This window comes from Clavelina lepadiformis, chromosome 8, assembly GCF_947623445.1.
Source record: "Clavelina lepadiformis chromosome 8, kaClaLepa1.1, whole genome shotgun sequence".
Classification (NCBI taxonomy): Eukaryota; Metazoa; Chordata; class Ascidiacea; order Aplousobranchia; family Clavelinidae; genus Clavelina; species Clavelina lepadiformis.
In genome coordinates this window covers 13922102-13948695 of record NC_135247.1, presented here as the reverse complement: position 1 = coordinate 13948695, position 26594 = coordinate 13922102, and the positions used below count along the sequence as shown (strand labels likewise).

The 26594-nt window shown below is 36.2% G+C and overlaps 2 protein-coding genes and 2 long non-coding RNA genes across 12 annotated transcripts; 2 read left to right on the top strand and 2 right to left on the bottom strand.

The window, feature by feature from the left end:
• Positions 1-1125: 1125 nt before the first annotated feature.
• LOC143469756 (ribulose-phosphate 3-epimerase-like) lies at positions 1126-7999 on the top strand. The gene is made up of 5 exons (XM_076967566.1): positions 1126-1341; positions 2773-2920; positions 6005-6166; positions 6844-6934; positions 7121-7999. Exons 1-5 carry the CDS (start codon positions 1166-1168, stop codon positions 7237-7239), a joined length of 696 nt encoding a protein of 231 aa, XP_076823681.1. The 5' UTR covers positions 1126-1165; the 3' UTR covers positions 7240-7999.
• On the bottom strand, positions 7058-25877 carry LOC143469755 (protein N-lysine methyltransferase METTL21A-like). 3 transcript variants are annotated; one of them, XM_076967562.1, is made up of 4 exons: positions 24502-24568; positions 8989-9043; positions 8123-8312; positions 7058-7921 (listed from the first exon to the last, which is right to left on the bottom strand). In XM_076967562.1, exons 1-4 carry the CDS (start codon positions 24548-24550, stop codon positions 7424-7426), a joined length of 792 nt encoding a protein of 263 aa, XP_076823677.1. In that variant the 5' UTR covers positions 24551-24568; the 3' UTR covers positions 7058-7423. The 3 variants fall into 3 exon arrangements, with proteins under 3 accessions (XP_076823677.1, XP_076823680.1, XP_076823678.1); XM_076967565.1 differs by lacking the exons at positions 8989-9043; positions 24502-24568 and adding an exon at positions 25643-25877; XM_076967563.1 differs by lacking the exon at positions 24502-24568 and having other exon boundaries at positions 8891-9037.
• Positions 12069-15021, top strand: LOC143469758 (uncharacterized). The gene is made up of 6 exons (XR_013119208.1): positions 12069-12849; positions 13318-13486; positions 13569-13719; positions 13912-13984; positions 14185-14346; positions 14439-15021. It is a non-coding gene; the product is annotated as an uncharacterized LOC143469758 (long non-coding RNA).
• On the bottom strand, positions 18602-21281 carry LOC143469757 (uncharacterized). Of its 7 annotated transcripts, none has more exons than XR_013119207.1 (7): positions 20934-21281; positions 20511-20714; positions 20133-20378; positions 19808-19970; positions 19517-19588; positions 19051-19135; positions 18602-18930 (listed from the first exon to the last, which is right to left on the bottom strand). It is a non-coding gene; the product is annotated as an uncharacterized LOC143469757 (long non-coding RNA). The 7 variants fall into 7 exon arrangements; XR_013119204.1 differs by having other exon boundaries at positions 18616-19135; positions 20934-20978; positions 21056-21281; XR_013119205.1 differs by having other exon boundaries at positions 18616-19135; positions 20934-20978; positions 21152-21275.
• Positions 25878-26594: the final 717 nt, after the last annotated feature.

Sequence of the window (26594 nt, the reverse complement as noted above, 5' to 3'; positions counted from 1 at the left end):
CCTTGAAATTTTGTCTGCCATTTTGGTATGCCTTAGGCTATTATGCCATTTTATTAAATCCTAATAAATTCACATATCTCTAACTCTTGCCATAGAATATTAAAACCAAAACTGCAATTTTGGGCCAAAAATCAAACTTCATCAAAATTCCCTTACAATTAAGCTAACCTAAACATGTGACTGGAACTTTTTAACGCGCCATTTGCTAAGGTAATCCCCGCACTAAAAAACACACCGGCCTTACTGGCTTCTGATTGGTCTAACACACTTGTTTTAACCATTACGTAAGACGTCCAACAAAACCAAGGAATTCGCAAAATTTCAGCATCTAGGGCTTCTTAATTAGCTCAAAATTACTACTAATTCCAGCCAATTGGGCAAGTAACAAGTTAAGTTAAATAATATTGCATATATTTGCGAATTGTATTGCTACAAAGTTTAAAAAAATTATGCTGTAATTTCTCACATTCCGTAAATTAGTGTCGCTTTCCTCAGTCTGTAAAAAAATTACATTAAATAAATCACTACACCGACAAAAAGTTTTTCTAAAGGTTATAGAAAGTTCAAAACACATTGTGACAGAAATACTTTTATAGTTAACAGCTTAAGCTAGATTAACACTGCGTATATTTGCGATTTTAATTATTTCAAACTTTGAAAAAACAGTTCCGTAATTTTCACATTCCGTAAATTAGTGTTGTCCCGTGCCGCGTTCCCCCTTTGTTGTTTTGGGTTCTATGATCTTGCTAGAATTCTGCCAGAATGACAGCGGTGTCCTATGCTGGGCTAGCATACATGGGGAAGGTGATTTTTGAATAAAATCTTTCACACTTCAGTTCATAGACTACTAGTACAACCCTAACAACCGCTGTTGCAGCTACCCAAAGTTAATAAAAACGGGTCTAGTGTAGAAGTGCACAACCACATGATGGATTTGTATATAGGCCTAATAGTACCCAGCTACTCAAATTATGATGTCATGTGCATGGTTGTGCACTTTTACATTAGACCCCAAATTTTAGATTTTTGCCCTCTGTAACCTGTACAGTCTACCTTTATGCCTAGCCTAGTTGTTGCAATTATGCCTGAAAAATTCTTATGCTTTTTGCATTTTTTCTTTAAGGCTAAGTTGTAGTATAGTAGGTTTTAAGTGAAAGTTTATAAAATGTCTAGTATTAGTAGCCGCATAGGTCCTTCTATCCTGAATAGCAACTTAGCATGTCTTGGCAGTGAATGCCGGAGAATGTTAGATAGTGGAGCTGATTATTTACATTTGGATGTAATGGATGGTCATTTTGTCCCCAATATTACCTTTGGACATCCTGTTGTACAGTGCATAAGGTATGTTAAAATAGTAATAATAGATTTAATATCATAGCTGGCTTTTCTGTGATTGGGTTGTGCTAACTAAAAGGGGATACCTTGGTAGCCACTATTCATAGGTGGCAAGATGTGCTAACAATTTATTAACGGAATTCCTAGCAGGTATAACTGCTTTTTCTCAAATCTAACTTTAGTTGTTTTATTCTTTATTTGTTACAGGTACACTTTTTATTTTCTACAGTTGTTTGTCCATGCATATTCTACATATATTATATATATATAAATAAACATACATAGGCACCGACTTAAACCATGGCAGCTCAGAGGAGTAGAAATTATGCTTTTTGCCACAAAACAACATGAATTGTAGGTAGTGAACCACTTTTACCACAAACACGTCTTGTATACTATCAAGTAAAACTGCTTTCCCATGACGTATGCAACATAATTCTTGGCAAGCAAGCAGTGAATCAACCTCTTTGTTCGTGTCAGGCGAGCGATTGTGCACTGTTTCTTTAATCACTTCGAACATATCATACATTTTATTCTGTTTACGTGACATTTTTATGCTTCGATCTTCAAACTTTACTACAAAGTAAATAAAAGCAGTGACTGCACATGCAATAAAGCAATACAAAAATTTTTACTACCGATTTAAAAAATAGGTTTCCAAAGACTTGTGCATCGTTTCAAACCATTAAGCGCACCAAACTGTCTGTAGTGACGTTACGTGCGAGCTTGACCTGAAGTAACCCAAGTCCGACATGTACGATAAACAGTGCTCGGGTCATTATCTTTAATGAATTAAAATATTAAACTCGAGAATCAATTTTTAACATCTGTTTGAAGTGTTGTTGATAACCTTTCGCCATCAATGCGATTGAAATGTTTCAGGTGGACATTCAATTTAAATTATTCACGCCACATTTTAGCATTTGTAGTCTATTAATGTTTAAGTTTGGCATATTGTAAATACTTCCAATGAAAGCTATTGCAACTGTAGGCCGTATGAATAATGTGCTGTATGAAAATATGAAGATAAGGTGTTATGGTTTAATTTAATGTCAATGACTTATTGAGTTGTCTGCCTCTCTCGATAGTAAGTGGATTAGTTATTATCGAACTTTGATTTTTTTGGTAAGATATTTTTTATAAATGCAATATTTTGCATCAATTTGTATATTCCAAAAGAATCCTTGATTTATATATCTTATGCTAACGAATTGGTAATTTATTATTATGGATTTGTTGTAATTGAACGAGAAATGTGCTAGAAAGACTCATAAACGATTTAAACAAGGGTTGTTATTATTTTCATGATATTCTTCCTTTCCAAATTACCCTTATATTTCAGAAAGCATACTTTTGCCGTAAGCTCACAGCTACTGGTTTAAGAGTCAGTAGCATTGTGTGATTGATATCCTTATTGCAGGTCTTGTTTTCTATCAGGGATACAATTGGGAAAACACCAACCTGTGAAGTACATATGATGGTGTCACGACCAGAACAATGGGTGAAGGCAATGGCGGAAGCTGGTGCAAATATTTATACTTTCCATATAGAAGCATCTGATAATCCCCAGCAGTTAATTAAAGAGGTACTTAAAGTGATTCAAAATTTGTGTCATAGTCTAGTCGGCTTTCTTGACTAAAGGACTTAAAACATACGTAAATACTTTGTGTACAGAACATCTTATTTTGCAATCTTTGTAGTGATTAATTATGTGGCAATTGCCAAATCTGTATTAACTCAGACAAAATGATTTCTAGTCTTTATTATTTAAATTGCTTTCACAAGACCCTAAAGTTTTTTTATAGACTTAAAAATAAAACTTTTGGGACTACAGTGTTTTCTTTTATTGCAATTGATAGCGGTATGCGTTAGTTATTAAATATGACATACTGAACGACTTACGGAGTATTTTCTGGCCATCTGATCGATGATGTCAACCCCAACTTTTGTTTTATTATAGAATAAAACGGTCTCTGGTTTTTTTTTAGGCACTCTACATCAGGATGTAGTGTGCTTATTATTAGTACCGATTTTTGCTTTTTACACTGGTACGAAGTCAAAGTAACATTAGCTGTTTGAGTAGATGCAAACAGGGAAGTTTCTTGATGCTGATGTTTTGCAGCTTGTGGTAGTTCTCTACGATTCTGTTGGGACTGTGCCTACAATATTGACATTTTTGTTCTGCCAGATGCAGAGCAACATCAAGGCTTGTAAAAAAGTTTTTACAAGTGGCATTATGGCTGCGTCATGACGTATGTCGCCAACCTTGTAGAAGCATCCCTGCTCTCATCTTTCCCCAGATATGGAAAGCTATTGTAGAGGTATTTTGTCTCAGCATCAACTGCCATCCAGAACTTGATTCCAAACTTGTCAGGTTTATTCGGCATGTATTGAATAAATCTGCATCTAGCCTTACATGGAAGTGGTTGTTCATCAACTGTAATGTAAGGGGTAGGAACATACGCCCTCTGAGAGTTGTCAATAAAAGGGTTCCACAACGAGGAAGCCAAGCAAAACTTGTCATGTATTACCCTTTGTCGCCTTTCACTCTTCATGTCAAAAGAGAAAAAGAGAAGTAACAAATTATTTCCTTGAATCTGTGTCTTGATAGAGTTTTGTTGAACATCTTACACCCCGCAAACTTTCCACTGGCAGACCTAAAATCCCTCTTGCAATAACCAGTCCAATAAATTTTTCCAGTTCATCAAGTGTCACATCCCAGTTGATTCTGCCAGAAATGCATTGGGCTTTAGATACAGTGCATTTTCTTATATTTCTGAGCATTGCCTCGTCAAATATAACACAAAAGATGACAGTGGGCTGCTTTAAATGATTCTGCTCGTTGCAAATGCAGTTGGGCCAGGGTTGAAGGTCAAGTATGTTTTGCTGTTGCAAGCAGCTTCGTTGCACATGGTCCCGATTCATCCCCACTTAAGTCAAGCTCCACTTCTTCTGCATCGTTTATAAATGGGTCATCTAGCTCACTTCACCATCTGAGCAGTCTGCTGGAATCTTTTGTAATCACAACAAAAGCCTGCAGCACAGTAACACATCTTGGCATATTGGATACACTACCTGAAACGTACCATAAAAACTCTCATGTGTGCACGGAGTTCAACGCTTTTATTGCAGACAACAGTAAAGTCACTGTACAACAGCCTTCCCTGTCTTTCCTTCTAAATGTGCAATCGCATGTTACTCTCGAATAAAATCGCTGACTAAGCCCAAATTTTTACAGTGAAGTAGGAAGCTGGAGGGAAATTATCCCATTCATACCTCAGGTAGATATATGATTAAATTCGCCGTTTTAATCATATAATTCCTAAAAGTCAGACAAACTGAGCGTTGTAAGAAATAAATAATTGTCGAGAAGTTTCAGGAAAAAAGGTGATGCCCAGCAGAGATACAAGAAATTGAATACTTGAAATGCCTCAATTGACGCGCTTGTTCGTTCTAGTGTTAATAGAAAATAAATTTTAACCTTACATTTACTTAAAAAAAAGGCTGTTTGTAAAAAACATGTTTATCAGACATTAAAGAGCACTATGCACTGAGGAAAGTGCTGAAAGAATAATAATAATAATATTAAAAAAGAAAAATTTTCCCTGGTTAAGTAGGCAATATTGCAAAAGATATGTGACTAAATGACGGTCATTGTGACATGTTTAATGGAAATGGTGATGTCAAAAAGAAAATCACTGTGTGTGAAAATGATGCTGGCTTGAAGAACAGAACTAACTATGAAGTGTTAATATATTTTATATGAGAGATAATAAGCAAGCAGGTAACCACAAGAATATGTTGGGTCATTTATATGTATATTATATACACATCAGTTTTCTTCATGCAATATGGCATCAGGTAATGACAGTATTCAGCTAGGCTATTTTACAGAGGTGGGCGCTTTCTTTACCACAGTACTATGGCACCTGTTTTTAAAATATCTCTAAAGAGAAAACATTAGATGGTGCAGATGTGTTTGGAGACTTACTTAACACTATGTTTTGCGGCATTTGGTGTAAATCTAACTCAAACGTTTTCAAGTTGATATATCTTTCCGTTTAAGTCTGGTTTGCAACTATAAACAACAGACAAACATTTAGTGTTTCTTGAAAGCTGAAGTACTTAGTATAATTTAAGTAAATAAAATCTGTATTTACTTTCACTTATTACTCATACAATCTTAAGCCGTAGAGAGTTCTATGTGCATGTTTAGCAAAAAGTATTACTAAATATGCTGACTCTTATAAATACATTCAAAGATTTTTACTGGCCCAATTTGTGCTACTATATTCCCTTGCCCCTTTTAATAGTCACTAATTGCTCATAACCTTTCTTTGATACTAGTTCCCTCGTTGTCATCTTGCTGTCACTCACGATACATCTCCTATATACTCTTGGTGAAAATTGACTGAGTAGTGAACATGTTTACGCTAGCTTCCCACCCCTTAAATTAATTTTCCATAAAAGATTTCTTCATGATGGTACTGAAGTCACACCAATAGTTTACCTGCCATGTGGATCACAAATATATACAACAATAATTTAAATGAAAAATCACAAGCACACTGAACTATAGCTCTCAAACAGGACAAAATGAAAACCTACAGTGAGATTCACCCACCAACCAACTTGTAACTGCATGCGTCACTGACACTTTATGTACTAGATAAGAGAAGAAGGCATGAAAGCAGGTTGCGCTGTTAAACCTGCAACTCCTGTGAAGCAACTTCTTGACCTGCTGCACACTCAAATGGCTGATGTCGCTTTAGTAATGACAGTTGAACCAGGGTTTGGAGGCCAGTCTTTCATGCAAAACATGATGGACAAGGTGAGGTAGCAATGTGTATGTGTTTTATATTATATAGTGTTCCCCAAAACATTGGTATTTGATAGAGGTACAGTTTAGATAAATTATATATAAAAGCCTTTTTGGCTTGATCCTAACAAACGCAAAAATTTTCACGTAACGTTAAAATTTTGATAATGACTAACCTTGCATGATTTGCAGAGTTTTAACTGAATAATAAGACTTCTATTGTAATTTGATAATCTGGTTACATTTTCCAGAGATGGATAGACCCGTATTGTGTTTGTGCTTAAAAGACTTGACTTGACTCAACTCACAAAACTAATTATTTTAAACCACTATGGAATCGGTTTTTATAATTGCGAAAGAATTTATTCAACAATCACTATGCATCACATTCTATAGAATGTGCAAAAGTGTCAGAATTGGATGAAATTTTTATCTGATTTTATCTTTACATTTACATTGTAGGAGTATTCAGAAAGGCGATTATCATTGACTTAAAACAAAAAGTAAAACTGGACTCAATAATTGTTATCGAGTCGACTTGACAATTTAATTAAAATCACTTGACTTGAGTTGTGTTACGACCACTAAGACTAGTTTCCATCAACCATCACTGAATCATTGATGCAAATTTATTCCATTTTATTGTACTAACTGAAAGCTTTGTATTAGTTAATTCTCTATTATTCCAGGTTCGACAATTACGGAAAAGTTTTCCTTCTTTGGATATCGGAGTGGATGGAGGTGTTGGGCCCAGCACGATACAGTACTGTGCAGATGCAGGTAAAAAATTCTAGAGCCAATTGCTTTGTCTTTTTACTTAAAAAAAACTGCAATGTCATACTACACAGTGGAAAAACTACAATGCTACCCTGAATCAATGGTTTTACAATAAACAAACATCGATCAATACTACAATTAATATTATATTTTACTGGTATTATGATTCACCCTTGTTTTTGGTAACAGGTGCCAATATGATTGTATCAGGATCAGCAATTATGAAAAGTAATGATCCAGCTAAAGTTATAACTGAACTACGTAGTGTCGTTCAAGAAGCAATTCAACAAAGCACACTGGAGCGATGATTACACATTACCTTTGCTTACTGTTTTACTGCATATGAGAAACATGATTCTATGCATTGGCTAGGAAATGTTTTTAGAGCGAGATTGAGCATGATTATTGTTCGATTTTTGAGATGACAAAACTATCTAAAACTGTCAAAATAAATACCTCACTGGTTTTATATTATTGGGATCATTGAACTGCTTAAAAACATTCAAATATAACAACATTTGTCTTAATATCCCTAAGCAATTCATCGATATTGGAAAAGTGATTTTTGAGTTTTGATATAAAACATTCCACACGATCGTATCGTAATTTGGCAGAAAGAAGTATTTTTGTTCCGAGGCATCTCATGAAATACTTCAATGTTGTAATGAGAGCATCATATGAATCTTCCATGTAAATAATATCTGCACCTACAATCAGATCGTAGCAGCATGTGTGCTTATGCAAGTGTATACCCCATTCTAACTCCTTCACAATTGGAGTCGCTGTAGAACTATTGTTATCAGTTGTTGGGAAATTTAGCTCAATGTTTTCCTGAAGTAAGGGTAGAGCTTTTTTAACATCTGTAACAGTAACATTTGCTCCAAGTTTTGCCATCGCCATACCAACCAATCCAGTGCCTGCTCCAAGTTCCAGTACGTTTTTTTTCTTCAAGTCAAGATTCTTTGCTGCATAGTTACCCAAAACGTATGCCTGTGTACAAATATATATATGCTGTATGCAAGTGTTAATTATGCTTTTGTATGAAATATAAATAATAGATGTATGCTGCTACTTTGTGAGTTAATTTTAGGTGGGGCACCAGTCTGAGTAAATAGTATATAAAAATATTTAAAACTACCGGTTACTGGTGCATATAGGCTTGGAAGTAAGTTTCTGGCATGGGATACGTACCCCTTCCCACACAACTCCTGCTACACCATTGCTTTGCCAATCTTGCTTTATTGAAATATGCTCAGGTATTCCATAAAACGAGAAACTTTTCCTTGGTTCATAAAATTCTGACAAAACTCCATTTGTTGAGTAAGGTACAATAGCAAAGCTGGTTGAAACTTGTTTTGAACTTTCTGTTAGATTATCCATCCTATTACATGTGGAATCCAGTGATACACAGAAAATCAGACAAATACGTTGTGCAAACAAGACTTTAAGAAGCATTTCATACTACATTTAACTGTGAAGTTTTTTTTAAATGGAATTCTGACATAACTTATTTGTACAGTACGAAAGCAATGGCCACAATTTGTTGACAATTGTTTAAAATCGCTGTGAAAAGCTTTCTTGTGAAAAAAAACAAACCAACCAAAAGAGAATGGCCTGATTACCACCAAAAATAGCCACCGTCAAGACAAGGATAACCATTTCTCAAACTGTGGTACGCGAAGAGTTCGGCAGTTTTTTATTGTATTAAGTCTACAATTTGCGGTCACGGGAGCTATGTTAGCGTTGCAAGTAAGCATACTGCGCATTGCAGTCATAGATTTTCTGGCCTACATATACTGCATTTTTCATTTACGAAAGTTTAAAACTTCAAGCAAGTAGGTCAAACAAAAAATTAATTTCCACAGTTTATTGCCAGAATATACCATTTGCCCACACTGCTAGCTTATGATACCGAATCGGGCGATACCAAACTCTCGGCTATATTTCATCGTCAAATACCTTTTTAACTACGGTACGCCACTAAGCTTCAGAAAATTGGATCAAAAAATTCTTTCCGTTTCATAACTGTTTGACAATGACACATAGTTCTTCCATACCTTGTATTCCACCCAAATGCGCCAGAGCGTTCCTGGTTGCAAATGTTGATAAAATCACCCCATTCGTCAAGGATTAGCCCATAGGAAAGGGAAAAAGGAATGCACGGATTACCCATTCGTATGGGCTGAAAAGAATATTTCCATCTTTTAAAGTAATTGTTGTAAGGCTAATCGTGTTGGAATGAGTAATCCAACCGAGCGGTGGGTTGAATAAGTAATCCAGTCGAACTGCTGTGGCTGGTCATCGTACGGTACGATTGGATGGCTTAGGCTACTGGTGTAGACTACTGAGATCTATACCGGTATGTATGGATAAGGTTTGTATAGTGATTGATGAACGTTGGAATGCCTTGCACAAACTATAAACGGATCTCACTAAAAATCTGAAAAGGCTGAAATGAACAAAATAGCCTAGTTTTCGATTTCAGTTCTTTCATGCGTTTGGTGTGTCTGGCATTAACGCTGCTTAATTGGTCCTGTTTCGTAGACAAGATATAGGTTATCTACCTCGGGCTTCTAGGCACTGGAATAGCTGTATGCTTACTTACTGAATGTAGAATCCAAGCAAGTTCTAAAGACTGCTTAATTGTTGCACATAGTGCAATGCACAATGGTGTTTGAACTGGCAATCCAGCCAACGATAGACCGGTACTCTAGTAGCCAAAAGTCACTTTTTCGTGTTTGCAGTGCTCATGCACTGTATTAAATTGAATTGTGGTAATTGCATGGTGCTTTTGTTCAGCATCAGGTTGAAATAGTTTTGCCTTCAAGCTGGAGTGATTGCATCAATTATATACACGCGGCATACACTGCTGAACATGTTATGGAAGGTCTTTGTCCGTGCAGTTCTAACTCACCCACTGTATTTATCCAGAGTCCCAGTGTGGCATAAGGTCGAAGTGTTTCACAGCAATCGACATGATTTTCTTTATTTGGCGGCTATAGGATAGAAGTATCTAGAACTTCATATGTCAATTTAGTTCGCTTCCATTAACCTTTGTGGTAATCTTTAATTGCTCCAGCCCCACTTATCTGGCTAGCTTTTAAGCAAGTTCTGAATGATTTAGGTATGTTTATCAGAAGCACTGAACTGGAGCAAGCATTGGTAATACCCCAAGGGCGTAACAATGGTAGTGCTACTGGGTAGTGAACACTGCCTAATTGCCAGCTCTAACCATTCGGCTACTACTCAACATTGCTGCTTTCTTACATAACGAGCTTGCAGAGTACAGTGATCTTGTATGATTGTCAGAGAACTTCGAAATCCTGAGTGGAGTGAAAGAGCAACTTAACATTCTAGTATTCCAAAAAGGAAATCCATCTGATATGCAGATCATAAGCAAAAGGCAATCATTTAATTTGTCTTGACTTTCGACAAACGAAGGTTTCAATCGTTCTCAAAGAGTGCTATTTGTCGATTATATGCATTCATGAGTTTGCAGATTATTACAAATTAAAAATGATAATAAACGGCCTCTAGAAAATCAACGTCCTGTGTCAAAATATCCCTGTTTTACCATCAGCCTGCTTCCTGTGAGCAAGATGTTATTTGGCAACACAAGCTAGATGTTTGAGCTTGAGTCAAGTAACAACTGGGTCTTGCTGCAATCCAAAAATTGATGACTATGTATTCCATGGGGAACGTGGGGATACAATAGCTGGATATATTGTAATCTTTATTTTGCAATCTCCTTTGCGCTACGTTCACAAGTTACAATGTTTGCCATTCCCTATTTTTACAGGGTTGAGCAGAAACAACCATCTTCAGACAGCAGGCAATTAAGTTGCACCCACGCCATCCTTAGCAGTGTAGAGCCAGTGAGCAATGGGTATCTTGATTTTATTTATCCGGCTTGCTTTTTTGCTGAGGCAAATAGTTTCGGGAGGAGCAATCAGAGTGGCTCCGCTGAATAATGTGCAAGGTAAGGAGTGACTCTATCGCACTGAAGCCCAGCAGGTTCAATGCTCACAAAAACAGAAAAATTGTCATGCTGTGGGGTCCTATAGCTCTACATCCAGTCACAGGATGCTGTTTACTATAACAGTGTCGATTTGGTGCCCCATGCCCATTAGTCATTTTTTCACTTGAGGTGACCAAAGATGTAAATTTCCTGCAAGGTGAGCTGTTGATGTTAGCTTTAAGCTCACTTTTTGCTACCTTGGTGTTAGGGTAAATGGATGCTAACACTCATTGTTGAGCTTTATTGTCCAATTTTGGAAATACACCATGGCTAAGTGATCATGTCTTGACCAAGGGCCAGCTCAATGTTTCCCAATTTTTGGCCGAGTACACGACCGCTAGGTTGTACACCGCATAGTAGTATTTAGACTACTTTATGTGTTTAGTCGATCGTCATCACTTGAGTTCACTGACCACTTGGCTCAACTGTGATGGGCAATTTACCTCTTGTCGTTAAGAACAACAAGTGTATTGGCAAAGCTGCTGTCATTGCCACAGTCAAGTATCTTGGGCATGTATTTGACACTGACGCAAGGTCTGTGCTGGGGAAACCAGACTCGCTTAACATATATATCTTGCTGTGCTTACATTGTTTGCGCCTACTCAGGAAGTCACAGGAAGAATGGCGATATACTTGTAGACCTTTTATGGTAAGCAAGCCACTAAGCGATACTGTGTAGTTCTTATAGCTGGAACGTTCTTGTTGATTTGCAGATCATGTTGTTAGTAGTAGCATCAAGCGGGACAAGGAGAAAATAATTCAAAGAGAGAAAACGAAACATTGTGACCAACCGGCAGTCAGAATAAGTAGGCACACGCTGTGGCAGAAATTGCCATACGAGAATTGTAGTGCTGATCAATTTAAGATGCTGCTCTCAGCAAAATTTACTTCTATTGAATGTGTTAAGACAAAAGAAAGTTTTATTGGTTTCTGCAAAGAGTTTTTTTTTGATGGTAGTAATTATTTTCTAGGGGTAAAGAAGAATTTTCAATGTATTTTGATTTGATTTCGTATTGTAAGTTCTTAAATCAAAATTATTTGGAAATCAACATTATCTACCACCAAGCATTGTTTGCCTGCTGAATTCTTCCATCAGATGCACCTTGTGAAAGTTCGCTATCGCCGAATGTTGGAAGTAAATTTATAATGCATGAAGTTGTTTAACTTGAAAACATTTTTTCACATGTTACTTTTACTAAGCTTTCTTGTGCCAATTTTACCCTAGTTGGGAGCATGAAATTCTGAAGCCTGTCTTGACTTTCTGGTTATCTGTTTTGCATATTCTTCGAATTATTTTGGAATATCCAACTACCTCGTCAATTTTAGTCCGTTTTTTAAATGCTAACTTTGAATTACTGACTTTACAAAGGACAGGAAGGCACCATTTGTTGTCCAGGACAACTCTCCAACTTTAAGTATTTTGTAATTGCATGTTTATTACATGATCTTACAAAATTATTAAAATTTGTCCTTTTTTAGATTTCTTGTTTGAGGGAGTGTTAAATGCCACTAGTTATAACTATTGCTATTTGTTTACTAGCGTTTTGACAACCATTGTGTTTTAACGTTGGATTTACAATTACAATGCAGAAATATAACCAAAGATCCAAAGCGTTAATCCTTTTCGAAAAAGAACACTCGCAGGCTACAATTTATTTTTTTCTTCTATTCAGGAACTGAAAATTGGTAGTTTTTATGCAGTTGCATGATTTTTTCAAAAATTTTCAAGGAAGAAGTTTGTACACAACATCACTTGTATTTCATGTAAGATATGTACAAGGTCTGATATTCTGGCTGTTTTGCTTAATTGATTGCTTGCTTCAATGAATCATTGGCATTATGCCGTCAAAGACACAATCGAAGTTCTCACTCAATATAACTTCACATCATTTTTCACCTGGTAAGTTGCATGCATTGATTTCATGCTAACTGTGCTCATTACTAAACTTGCATGTCGAAATTTTATTTTCTAGGTTTGATTGTGAAATTTATGTCACAGTGTAAGTTGGATTAGTATACATGACTTGAAGTGAATGCTGTTTGTGACTTCACATGATATGTGTGTAATAAATTTCCAAAACTGTGTTTTACTGTTATGTTCATTGTTTGTTACAAAGCCAAAGATACTGATTGACACTGTTAAAGCTTGAGAGGCTTAAATTACTTTGCAATTTGCTAATATACATAAATGAAGGTTTCACTATGTTCACAGCTGAACAGTGAAAGTACTATTTAGACAAGTTATCCAGGTGCTTTGTATAAAGTAATGTCTTGCTAGTTGTCGGTGTTTCTCAGTTTCAATTTATGTTTAGTTTTTTTATTAAGCTTTCAAATGTTGTGTAGTAATGTTTGATTGTTGTATTTCAAGATTTCAAACTCTGCCTGCAAGTGGAAAGAACTTCCAAACCAAAGAAAACAACTATGGAAATAACAAAGCAAATATCTTTAATGCTGAAAGTTGTATGCCACTAAGTAAATTGGATGAAAACATGAAAAACAAAATTCGAAAGAATGCCATTGCTCCGATAACTCAAGCTGTAGGTTGCTGTGTATACCATACTATGTTGTACCCGTGCTGTACAGTGTACACCAAACATAGGAAACTTGTTTTTGTTTTAGTGTGATGAACTTGAAGAAACTGGTGCGGCCGTTAGTGGAATGGCATTTGTTAATGGTACATTCCATGCATTTTGAAACAGGGATGTAAGGGCATATTTCTTGGAGCAAACTGATCTAAGTGGCTTTATAGAGGTTTTACAGTGCTGAAAAGGTAATTTTATGTAATTAACTGTGTCATTTCTAAACATTTGCTAGAACATGATTAACTAACCTATACTGCAAGCATATATTATAATGAACTTTCGTAGTACTTTTCTTGTAAACTTTTGTAATTAAGCATGTTAATCATGAAGTATGAAAAATTTCTTGTTAGAAGTAATGTTTTCTGTATATTTGTATTCAGCTGGTGATGCTTCCAAGACAAAAAAACCATGAACTGCAAACAGAAGTTTGTTAAACTTTTAATATGAAATATTGTAAGTATTTTTATGCCTACAGATTGTCTTTTTTTAGCGTAACGGTGTAAAATGAGAAATGTTTTTGTTAGTGTTGCCTATTGTTGCAAGCAATGGAATGTATGTGGTAAATAAAATAGAATTGATGGAAATTGTTTCATCTTAATTACATTAAGTTGTTTTTGTGCATACCTTGGTATTTTTGATCTGGTGCTTTTCAGGTGAGACAATGCACAAATCCCATTGACATATGCTAAAATTAACAAGTTCAATATCACTGGAATGCCTTGTGGAATACCATTTCAAAATCTCTGCAGCTGTGGTCCAGTTGATTGCCAGAAAAGTATTGATGAGCAAAAAAATACTATGATTCTGAAAAGGGGGTAAGTGATGTGATTTCTGTAATCTTTGCATTGATAAAGAGATTACAATTTACAATTTTTACACTGTGCTTTTTCTGTTATACTCTTTATAGCAATTTAGAACTGGCAGATAAAGATCTAGTTCTTTTGATGATAACTGATGATTGTGAAAATGAAGAAAATTTGAACTTTCCTGAGGTGATAGACCAACACATTGATCAGTAGATTGGAAATCTGTAAATGATTCAGTGTTTTAATCAAACATTACATCATTTACCAGCCTTATTTTTGTAATGTTTGTTATTTTTACGTTATCATACGACGGTGCAATGATTTCATCAAGCCAATCTATTGTGGTAATCTACTGTACGGTATGCAATTATCACACACGCATTGGTGAGCGAAAAGTTACTGGTCGTTGTTTTTCCATATTTCTACGGTTTCATTTGTTCTGTGCGCCTTTTACAGTATTTTGTTGTTAACTTAAGCTGCAATCATTCCATTTTAAGATTTCATCCTTCATTCATGTCCGCATTTTCGTAATTTTAAGAAGTTAACATTGATTAATTGTAGCTATATTGGATGCATATGTAATTGTTTGTTGTTTTTTTATTTTATCGTCTTCAGTATTTTCGTTCTTTTGCTTTACACTTTTTGACGGTGCTTTCGTGGAATATACTCTGCTGAATCAAAGCATTTTTAGTGATAATGACTCACTGCTTTAAATTGGTAAGGTAATTTTCTATTAAGGCATATTTTCTTGGTGAAATTATTCCTTTTTAAATTGGTTGGTTGACACTTACACTAAAAAGCAGTTACAATATCTGCAAAACTTTGATATGTAGGCCGCACTTTTGCGATACGAATACAAATGGACGAAACAAGATAAACGGTTTCTTTGTTAAGTTGGTCGCATGCCAAATTTGATGTCACCACATTAATAACAGAAAATCGTGATGTTAACTTCAAAATTTTACTCGCCCCTTTTTAGCATACCCACCGCATGACAACCACGAAATAGTAAGAAAATTGTTAAGTTTAAATCAGAAAGAAATTTGTTTTCGGATCATCAACTGTCTTATCTGGTCTAAACATCGACAACTGTGTACCCCCTTGTATAAGAAATTGCTGTAAAAGTATAAATTTGTTGTTGCCGGATGGCATAGCTGTTAATTTGCTGTACCCTTACCTTGTTTGTTATCGTCCGCGTGCAAGTTTCCGCTCTATTATTAACATCTGCTTCGGATTTTTGAAGTGTAAAGCTTAAACGACTCGCTTGCCGGCACCACTTTAAAAAGGAACCACCAACGCAAGTTCTATGCAATATAATCCAAAGCTCTTATCATATGGGTGGACGACATCTTTTCGGGTGATATTAGCGAAGTGGTAGGTGAGCTCAATCGCTACAAGGCCATAAATTTCCAGTTTTACGTAAATGTCTCCAACAATATCACGTCGGAACTTAAAATACTGTTTACTAACGTTCAACATGCGTTTACAATAGTATAGCCTTTTTATTGTATAACATTTTGGCCCTCTTTCAGGTTTACATGGTAAAACAAAATCAATAAAACACATTTTAAGACCTTGTTTCTGGGTTTGCCAATTATTGTAGATAAGATTGATCAAAAGAAAATTTCCTGAAAATAAATGGTTTCTTTTATAAAACGGTGTATCAGAAGGGAAACCTTGGCAGGACTTACAACCTATTGTAATTATTTATTGTATCGCTTCAACAATTATTACCAATCAACCTCGTTATGAGTCACATCCCATCCCTTTACCAAATTTCGTCTTACCTGACGACTCTCTAGACACCGCTAATGCAGCCCTTCGCTCTTGGAAAGACTCAATACAAAAAAGCTAGCGCAGTGAAGGGTTTTACGAATTCAATACTATCTACTGCTCGCAGTTCAGCAGCCGAAAGGAATGGAGTGTCTTAAACAATCTCGCTGGCCGGTCAGTTCGCTTGCCTCGTCCATCCCTTCTCTCATCCAACACGATCGCCACACAACTGACTAAATGCGGAATACAGGAAAAGAAGGACCAGACTTGTGGGAAAAGAAGTGTTTGACCTTTGGAGGTTAGAAACATCTGATGGCGAAAACATCTCTGGTCATTTCTCCCCAAATGAGTTCCCTGCCGTCCTCCATCAAACAAAGCCAATCAATGTTCCGGGTCTAAAATACATCTGCCCAGAGTTCCATGCCGGTCCTGCCTTGAAGTATTGGTTAAGTAGCTTTCGGCTATCTACTTGCGGCACCATAAAATTTAAAAATGTGAAGAAGAGCTTTTGTCGTCGCGACCCAAGTCTTCAAGCACCGTTTGGGGACCCAAAGAGTTATCGCCCATAACTCTTTTGCGAGTTTTCTGGAAAGTCCTCAAACGTTTGATCTACGCTGAGTCGAGTGATACTTCCAAGACAAAAAAAACATGAACTGCAAACAGAAGTTTGTTAAACTTTTAATATGAAATATTGTAAGTATTTTTATGCCTACAAATTGTCTTTTTTAGTCGTTTTTTACTCGTAATCGACTTCCTTCCCCCCTGGCTGAAGTACAGATCACTCTTATGACCCAGGGTATCGAGAAAAGCTTCAAGACTAAGAAAAAGGCCGGTGATGTACTTTTACAACTTACAGCTGCCCATGATACAATGTGGCACCGCAGCCTTGTCCTCCTTAAACATCTATGCGCTCTTCTGCCCAGACCCCAAATATCTTGGAATAATCTCGAACAGTTCGCTCACGTTTTGCCGATAACTTGAGTCACTACGCAAGAAACGTACATCCCGGGTCCCCCTGAAAAGAGAAATGATGACCTCATGCATGGTCACTTGGCTGTTACTCTTCGTACAACAGCTGTGGTTCTACTATACCCCATCGCTGAGTAGCTTCCTGCGCATGTGTAAGGGATTACATCGCACAATCACCAAATACATATTGTCATAAACGGTGTTTTGCACACTACGACGTTTAACGTATTGTACTGGATTTCTGGGTCCCACACCACTGGAGAACATTCTCTTCCTTGCGGCCAGTTCAGTTCAGTTCGGCCAGTTTAACAAGCTACGGGCATCCAACCTCCTGGGTTTCACCGCGATAAAGCCATTCTTTCCTTTGCTCTTCTGGCGACAAAGCCAACCCGTCAGCTTCACCCGAAGCTTTCTGTCTTTGCAGACATACAATACCGACGACTAAAAGCAAAACAGCTGTTGGTACCGACCAAAATTCAGTTACGAGAACAAGCCGAAAATCCAAAGCGGCTTCTTGGACCAACCATAAATAAAACATGGAGTGGCAGGAAAACCCTGCCCAGACTTGGCAAATTCAGTACCGACGCGCAGTCCAAAACAATCGGATTTTGTTGCTCAGGATGGCCTGGGTACGACTTAACTCCTAGCTAACCGGTGTTTGGCATATCCGCTAAACTCGGTATGATCTGCGGGGTTTGAGTGACACCACACAACGCTGTAGTTACTCCACACGTTTCCCAACATCTAGCTTGGTGGGCTGAGTAACAGCTGGGTCACACAACGACGAATACAGTTTTTTAGTTACTTACTAGGTGAAGATTTTGCCACAGAAATAAAAATTTTCCATCGTTGTAGCTGTAAGGGAGTACAACATCGTTTAAGTATTGACTCGTAACAATGTTGCAAGTTGCATTCTTGAGCGGACTGTTTTAAGCCGAATCGTGCATTGGTCATTCATTAAAGAAAAGCTACGGGATTTATTGTAAACCTTAACTTATAGCCTGTACTTAATTAAAAAACTTTTAACGTTGTTGCCTTGGCCAGTAAACGTATAGTAATGAGAAGTTTGTTGATCATAAGCAGTAGTAACCTAAATACAGGTTCAATCTTTTAAAAAATTTTGTTTATTGGCATGTTTTTTTGTGCAACTAAAGGCCTGACGTCGTGTTATGGCCACAGAAGAAGGGTTTTAATCGTTGGGATGCTGTTTCTTTTAGCGGAGTTTTATTTTAACCATCCATGTGCGTATCAACAACTCCTGCAAGTGCAATAACCATGTTCTTTAAGTTTTCAAAAATGTTTTCCGGCATAAATATTATTTGGTTCAGTATTACCGTTAACGCTTTCTGCGTTGGGTAGCCGTCGTTATAGCAAAACAAAGGGTTCAAGTCTTTGCTCGTTTTAGGTCAACGGGCATTGCCGATTTTTGCAATCATCATACTCTTTCTTTGAAATATTTCATAGGAGCTATCACTGCCTGAGAAAAGCTACTGAGGCAAAACAAACATATGGCAAGTGTATATGTGATGAACGTGTAATACCCAAAATGCGTATAAAAATGGAAACAAGCTACTTAAACGTGATTTTGTGGCGTAACTCGCTCACTGGCATGGGTTAAAACTACTTAGTTTAATCTTCATCTTCGTTATCTGAACATTCGCTTTCCGAGCCAAATCCAGTTAAAATTTCTTGAAGCTCAGAGAAATGTATTGGTTATTCACGTCCACCATCTTCAGTCTTCGTTAGGTCCATTTGCTTGAAAGGGTGCTGGGCCCTTTATGAAACAAAGAAGTTCGACCTCTGCTTGCAACTGATGGGTAACCGCATATGGTTTCACAACCTCACAGCCTTCTGCAAGAATAGGTACTATGTCTATTTACTATTGACAGGCATTGATTTTAAACTGGCCCAGACCCGACAACCATTTAAAAAGTTATGCTTTTCATATCACTTTGTGGAACATTCTGGTACTTTTTATACACAGTTATCCAATGATGAATGTTTTTGTTAATCTTCTTGATGCTTCGCACTAACCGTTGAACAATTGTTTAACCAGCTGAAAAATCATCATGTTCTAAGTTAGAAACAATAGAACAGTAGCTTTATCTACCTGTATAACGTACCTCTATGCATAGTGCATGCACAAACTACCTGGGTATTTTTGAATGAAAGTAGACAAAAAAAAATTTTCAATATTTAATTAATAAATATTCTCCAAAATTTCTGTTCTTTTTTTCGTCATGGCACTTGATAAATATGTAAGCATTGTATCATTTGTTACTTTCCAACATCAATGTGTGAGTTAAACTTTACCACAGGAACTTTTCTTAATGGTTTCTCATATTGCAGTAGTGGGACGTTACAATATTTGTTTAGGTTTTGGCATGGAGAGCTATTGTAGTAATTTAATTTAACACTGATATGTCCTTCAACTCACTTAGCAATTTGGTCAACTTTTCCAGAAAGTATGTCAGACGCTGTGTCCTCTCTCAGACCTTCAACTTCTTCTCTACAAATTAACAATATTATATATACATATACAATTATACATAATTCTAATTCTATACTTCTATTCCTAAAGGCATTAGTACTTAAATTTGTACGTTCAACAGTTTCGCAACTTTCAGTTTTGCCAATACAATCTACAAACAGGAACTAGCATAAATTTTATAAACAAAAACTTTGTATTGAGAAATGTAAACATTCAGAAAACATTTAGTCAACTCACTTCAACCAATAGTATTCTTGTAGTTTTAGTGAGTATTCTTCTACCCAAGAAAAGGATGCCATTTCAGCAGAAGAACACGACTCTGGTTGCAAACCTATTGCTTTTAACGGATGTTGTATTAATTTTCCTGCAAGGTTTAAAGTGTAATGCTACACTCTCATTTCTGAAAATAAATAACAAGGAACATAATTATACAAATATTTGTGAAAGTTTAGTTAAATTCGCAGTTTGTTAAGATTGACTACCTATTTTTAATATTTCTATACAGTAAATAGTGTAATACTAGTTTTAGTGGAAGTAAAAAAATGTAATTGTTTCTAATTACCATCCATATGTCTGGCAAATGATACCAAACAAAAGAATGACAGTTATCCTTGCACTGACAACAGTAACATACTTTTGGCCCACAATCTCCACCACACATTATGTTGACAACTTCTTTAAAGCAGACACAGCAAGGGTGTCGCTCAGGCGATTAAAGGGTTATGGAAAACTTAAACAACTTTTCTTTAAGTGATCGCCAATCTGAAAACCGATTCTCTGATTTCGTAACTCAAGTTTTCTTGCAACCCTGTGATAAAATGAAAACCAATATTCATTATTCAAAGTGAATGTTAAGTGAATATTTCCAGTAAAAAAAATTGAATAGAAATGTCAAATATATTGGAAATCTCTTTACTAATTAGTAATTACTTTCATTCACCTCCACAAGAACTGTTAACATTACTAGTGCTTGGTATTTCAGGATTTGTAGCAGTTATATTAACTCCCACAGAACCTCATGTAATTCTGTGACTGTTTGTATTGGCATTCAACAATGGACCAAATGTTTTGCAAAAGAGGCAAACCAGTCATGTTCTTTTTTGGGTCCTTTTATCCAATATCGAAAATTAGCTTTTGTTGTTGCCTATGCAATGCAAAATATATCATTAATAAATTGTAACCACTATTATTGCTGGCCCATGTAGCAAAAATAACAGGACTACCCTGATTAAGATTAGCGAATTATTGGTATTAAGGCTTGAAACTGGTATGACAACTAATTTATTGCTATCTTATTAGCTATCCTTTTTAAACAGACTTTGCATAAAAAAAGTGTAAAAAACAAATAAGTGTTTCTCCAAACCTTGGTATTTTCTTCTCATTTACTTCACGATACTTTGATAATTGCCTGGTGAAACACAACAAAATATATGCAATATGTCAGTAAGTAATGACAAAACACATGCAATATGTTCCGTTCTTAACTTCATTTGTCATCACCAATGCTACGTAAGTAGCAAACCAAAAGATGTAGGCTACTTGAAACCAAGTACATCTTTCCACATCTTACAGTAGACGTACTTGCTCCTTTTAATTTTCCCATTCCTTGACATGTAGGTCAAGTTTCTATTTGCAGTAAACATACAGGCAAATTCTTGTGCTATAAATATTTTAGTCTAATAATAACAACAATAAATTCAAACCTGCAAGTAGTGAGGAGTTAAGTAAAAGCATGCACATAGTCATTTGAAATTGACACACTACCAAGTCATTTAGATATTGTTGTGTAATTTCTATTAGCTGTGAAACCCATATCTGAAGTCAAACTAACATGAATACTTTCTAATGCACATATAAATATACTGTATACGATTGCACAAAAGTTGAGAATACCCAGTCTCAATATCTGTCTATGTCAAAAAATTTATGATACAGGTGCCGTGACTTATGACTTACAATACAGCATTGAAGATTATATTAACGTTTGGTCAAGTATACATAAGTTACCCATATTTACGAGTGATTCGCACAAGCAAGCTGGGGGTGCATCCCATACTGTCTATTTTTTACCTGGATACCGTTGCAGTGACTTGCTTGCCACGACAATTTGATATGAAATATATCACAAACACAAAGTATACACAGCTCAACAATATATTTAATACTCGAAAGCTCCTATCGCCGAGTTAGGTGGGAGTTATACACATTTTTTTGGGTCTGGTTAGCAAGTGGCCCACAAAATATATTCATAAACAACAAAACGTTTTCGCGCATATAATTTCTGTTCATGAAAGAATTGCATAGATTGGTAATATCCCAAAGAACCGCTGATTTACAACAACTATTATAAAAAAGGGTAAAATTTAATCTGCCTATAAAGAAGTTAGATAGAATACTGACATTTTATGTTAAATTTAAGCAATTTAAGTTAAGTTGCTACTACGATAAACAGCAAATATTTACAAAGTTCATGTCATTACAATTGAGAACACAGGGACTGGAGTATGAACTATACAAAACTCACAGGCGCTGGGGCTGCTGATACATGATGTCTAATCTAGTCTTTAAAATCCTGTGCCTGTAATAAAAGTCTGTATGATGTGAGGAAAACCTTAATCTTCAAACAGCTACTTATAAACTAGCTGTAATATGCACAAAATACCAACTCAAAGGTGTAGCAGTTAAATCACCTGGCTCGGCTTGCTACCATCCTAGTTAGCTGTTCCAAATTCATTCTACAGTTTCAAATTCGAGAAATACAATATAAAACAATCAATTAAAAAAGTTGAAACTTGGACTAAGACAAGGTCAGTATCAAGACTCAAGTCAAGCTGTGCAAAGATTTTTCTCAATCCTAAGATAAAGGTTGTGATTCCGTACCATAGAAGTTGTTTATTCTCTCTACCGCTGTAACCAGTATGTTAAAGAAGTAAAATGCAGCTCTGAGATGTAGAGGTATAGCAAAATCCAAAGCAGCAGTGAAACCAACATAAAAGAATTTTATGAAACTTTAATAATTGCGTTTATTTATACTGTATTACTGGTATTAGTGACCAGACTAACCATTTATTCATCTTTTTTGTTTGGTTGCAATATCCTTGCACATTTTAAGCCCTTGGGCTTTGCTGCCATTTCCCTCTCATTGTTTGCTGGTGGAAATTTATTTTATTTTATAACACTACACTGACTAGCATTGTTTTTTTCGTCCCGCTACCACAGACAATGACAATTTCACAAACAATAGAAAACAACTGACCATTTATATTTATGCCACTCTTGCTGTATCACCGTTTTGTTTAAAGAGTCAATATCACTATAAGTACATCATGCAGCCTGTTGTTTAAAAAAGGCGGCTAGATTAAAAGAAAGGTTATAAAAAAGTTGATTTTAGTTATTTAAGGTTTAACTGAAGCTACATTAAACCTGCTGGAAGGAAGATTTAGGTTAGTAACACGTACCAGTATATTATGGAATGATGTTTAAGCTAGGTTCACAAGGAACTGTAAAAAATAGCTTCAAACGCATGATGTTTTCCGGCAAATTAGTGACAGCCTTTTGTTTATTTCATTATTTATTTCTACTAAAAACTCAGTCTAATTTAAGATAAATTATGCTACCTAATGTTGATGTAATATAACAACATGTTTAACCGATTAAGAAATAATACAATCAAGAGGAATGAATATCAATTATTTGTGTTTGTTAAAGTCAAGACGACCCGACAAGTAGACAGCAGAGCAAGGTTATCTTCACAACTACTCAACTGTAATCGTTAAACACTGAGTAAACATACCTTTCTATTGACAGACTAGCCTAATTGTCGTTTACCATATTTACATTTGAAGTGTTTTCTTCAACAGCCACAGGCTAACGAAGTGGGCTAGAAAAATACCAATAGCGTAACAGGCTGGGCATGTACTGTAGTAGCTTTTTCTGAATTCAGAATCAGGCCAGACTGGAAATCATGGCACTTTTCGACAAGATATTAAGGTTGCAAGATGGCCAGTAATGGAAAGGCCGGGTGCAGAATGAATAAATTTGGGTGCACTTTGCCGTCTGGTAGGCAAAATGCAGAAACTGTGGGCTCCGTTTTCAAGAGGTAATGTCTACATGTGAAACGTTCGGGTGTAGCAAGCACAGTCTTCAAAAATCTTGAGGATGTAGTCGCCACGCATTCCACAATGGATAGCTAGCAGCCGGTGAGATAGTTGCCCAAACCATAGAAGAGTTTGGCATAGAAGTATACAGATAGGTATAATCTAGTGCTGACATTTAGTACAGACTTACCAGTAGTCCAGTGCTGCACCGACATATTAGAAGGTTTGCAACTAGGCTAGGCCTAGAAGGGTCACAATGTTAAATATTGCGTCTATGATGATTGCCATGTAGTGATTGTCAACGTCCCGGACTGCTAATTGTAGTCGTTTCTAGCAAGATCTTGTGTTCGTCCTTTGGTTGTTCACTGTTAGACCCAATAATTGAGTTGGCAGCTTCTGTCCCCATTATTAAGTGCGAAAATGCACCTAAAGCTGTCAATTCCGAAGTGCGTCAGCGCCCTACCTTATGCGAGATAACACTATTTATTATAGATGCACTGAAGTCACTCCAACGGTTGTAACTGCATTACCAATGCCATTTGCACAGATAAACCTATGCTATATGCTAAACTAACGAGTAATCACACTGTACTATGCTGTAGTTCGTATCAACACAACAGCCTATAGATCTCAATAATGTACAGCAGTAGCCTTCACCGTACAATGACCAGCCATAGTTTCCCATAAAATGGATTACTCATTCCAACACGATTAGCCTTACAACAATTACTTTGAAAGATGGAAATATTCTTTTTAGCCCATACGAATGGGTAATCCGTGCATTCCTTTTTCCCTTTCCTATGGGCTAATCCTTGACGAAGCGGGTGATAAAATAGCGGACGCGTATTAGCTTCACTACTGACTGCAGCGGCAGCGTTTGCATTAATGTACTTTCCACAGTGTAAGCACAAGGTAGTTGAATATCTAGTAGTTTATTATATGATGTCTATGATCGCAGCCTTATCCTCTTGCGCATTTGGAACAGAGATAAACCCTTTTAAATTTAAGCCGCCATCTACATATTTTTTTCAAAAAATATTTACCGGTAGACTAAATCATTACATAAATATCAGCTACATCATGTAAAAAAGTGGGATATCCACTTCAATCAGAAAGTCTGATTACATAATGCATCCGTCTTCCATTATTATGAACCTGGGTAGAACTTATTGCCTTCTTTTCTCCAAATTAGGCATGACCAGTGGTAGTTAGTAACGAAGTAGTGTACTTAAGTAGGCCTACATGTAGATTCCTCTTACTTAAGACTACTTACTTATCAAAGTAACCTACTTGAGTAGGTTTACCAAATGTTGAACTAGAAATTAGTTAGTGCTTTAGTTCGAAGATAATTTTCAGTAATTTTCATTTGCAATCACATCTGCACAAAGCGGTTAAATACAGCCTGCAACTTGATTTGCACGTAACAATGCTCTGACGAAGAACATAAGTATGTCTGAAACCATTTATTTTCATAAAATTATGCATTTCCTTGCAATTGTAGGTAGGCCTATTTGCTGTTAACCAACTCTTGATAAGTTGTGCGTTCACAACTTCATATTTTAGATCGATAACTACTTCTTACTTGATTACCGTAGTTTAAAATGTTCTACTTTGTACTTGAGTAGTTTTAAATAGTACTGGGTCTACTTCTAGTTGTGGTGGGGTAGATTTTTTCGGGAGCAACAATACTTTTACTTGAGTAACTTATCTCTAAGTTATGTGGTTACTTTGACCACCACTGGGTATGACATTATTAAATTTGCTCATCCTCTGTCTTAATTATAAATTAACAGCTTCTGCCAATTGCCGAAGTAGTGTTAATTATAAACAGTATTATCGTGAGCAATTACAAATCTTGCTGATTGCCTTTTTCCTTCCTAGAATATGAAGCTGATAAAATTTGCAAGCAATTGTGCAACATCTTGTGACCTTCACGCTGTTTTCTCATAATTTTATCCTTTATATCTAGGCTTACCATACGTCCCGTTTTAGCCGGGACAGTCCCGCTTTTTAAGGCTTTGTCCCGGCGTCCCGGTCAGTCAACCAAAAAGTCCCGCTTTGGCATTTAGTCAGCCAGCATTGCCCTACACTACACGAATATTAGCATGCTGTGATTGGTCTGTTTAGCCAACTTGCTGAAGAGCAATGCTCGATGCGTGTTCTTGTTTCGTTGTGTTAAATGTGAAAGTAATTGTTAGGTCATTGTAGCAGGTAATTGGTCCAGTAATGAGTTGATTCTTAGCGCATTCGCTAGTTAACACTGAATTTTTCTGCTGTGATTTTTATGAGAAAATAAAGTCGAATATAGACTTCTTGAAAAAAGTATTGTCTACAGAAAAATATGATTGGACGATTATGTAAATTTACAAATGCTGGAACGTTGTTTTGTTTCCTAGTAAAATCCATTATTTTAGTTTTTCTTGGTGTCTTACTACTTTAGTTGTCCCTGACGATAGGAATCCAAAATATTTTCGTACTCCTAGTAAAATATGAACCACATGTATCTGATAAGGCTCGTTGATCTGAAGCGTCCCGGTTTTCAATCACAAAAATATGGTATGCCTATTTATATTCTCTCGTGATTTCATAATCTTGTGGCGAGATTTTAGGCTAATTACCTGTCCTACTCTGGTTTACCTAACTTAAGCAGTGTTACGTACTCGTTATTGCACCATGTTTTGCATTAAGGTACACCATAGTTATCGTGTCTCCTTTATTTCTCGTACTGGTTACAACTATGTATACGGTCTCTCGTTTAAACGGGTACATGCATAAAGTTATCGTGCGCTTACACGCTATGTTACGAAATTATTAATTTGTAATGAAATGGTTGGTTTATGGTTGTTGAACTTGACAGGTTGACCCACTTCACTACAATGTTTGGTTGTCGAATTGTTTATTGCGCTCGATGGTATATGAGTCTCATA

Excerpts from the sequence above, each read along its gene's own strand:
- LOC143469756 (XM_076967566.1), top strand. The coding sequence starts at position 1,166 with ATGTCTAGTATTAGTAGCCGCATAGGTCCTTCTATCCTGAATAGCAAC. Across the intron at positions 2,921-6,004 it reads CCCAGCAGTTAATTAAAGAG|ATAAGAGAAGAAGGCATGAA; the intron begins GTACTTAAAGTG and ends TTTATGTACTAG. Across the intron at positions 6,935-7,120 it reads ACAGTACTGTGCAGATGCAG|GTGCCAATATGATTGTATCA; the intron begins GTAAAAAATTCT and ends TTTTGGTAACAG.
- LOC143469755 (XM_076967562.1), bottom strand. The coding sequence starts at position 24,550 with ATGCAAACGCTGCCGCTGCAGTCAGTAGTGAAGCTAATACGCGTCCGC. Across the intron at positions 9,044-24,501 it reads GAAGCTAATACGCGTCCGCT|ATTTTATCAACATTTGCAAC; the intron begins ATTTTATCACCC and ends ACGAATGGGGTG. Across the intron at positions 8,313-8,988 it reads GCATTTGGGTGGAATACAAG|GATGGATAATCTAACAGAAA; the intron begins GTATGGAAGAAC and ends CACATGTAATAG.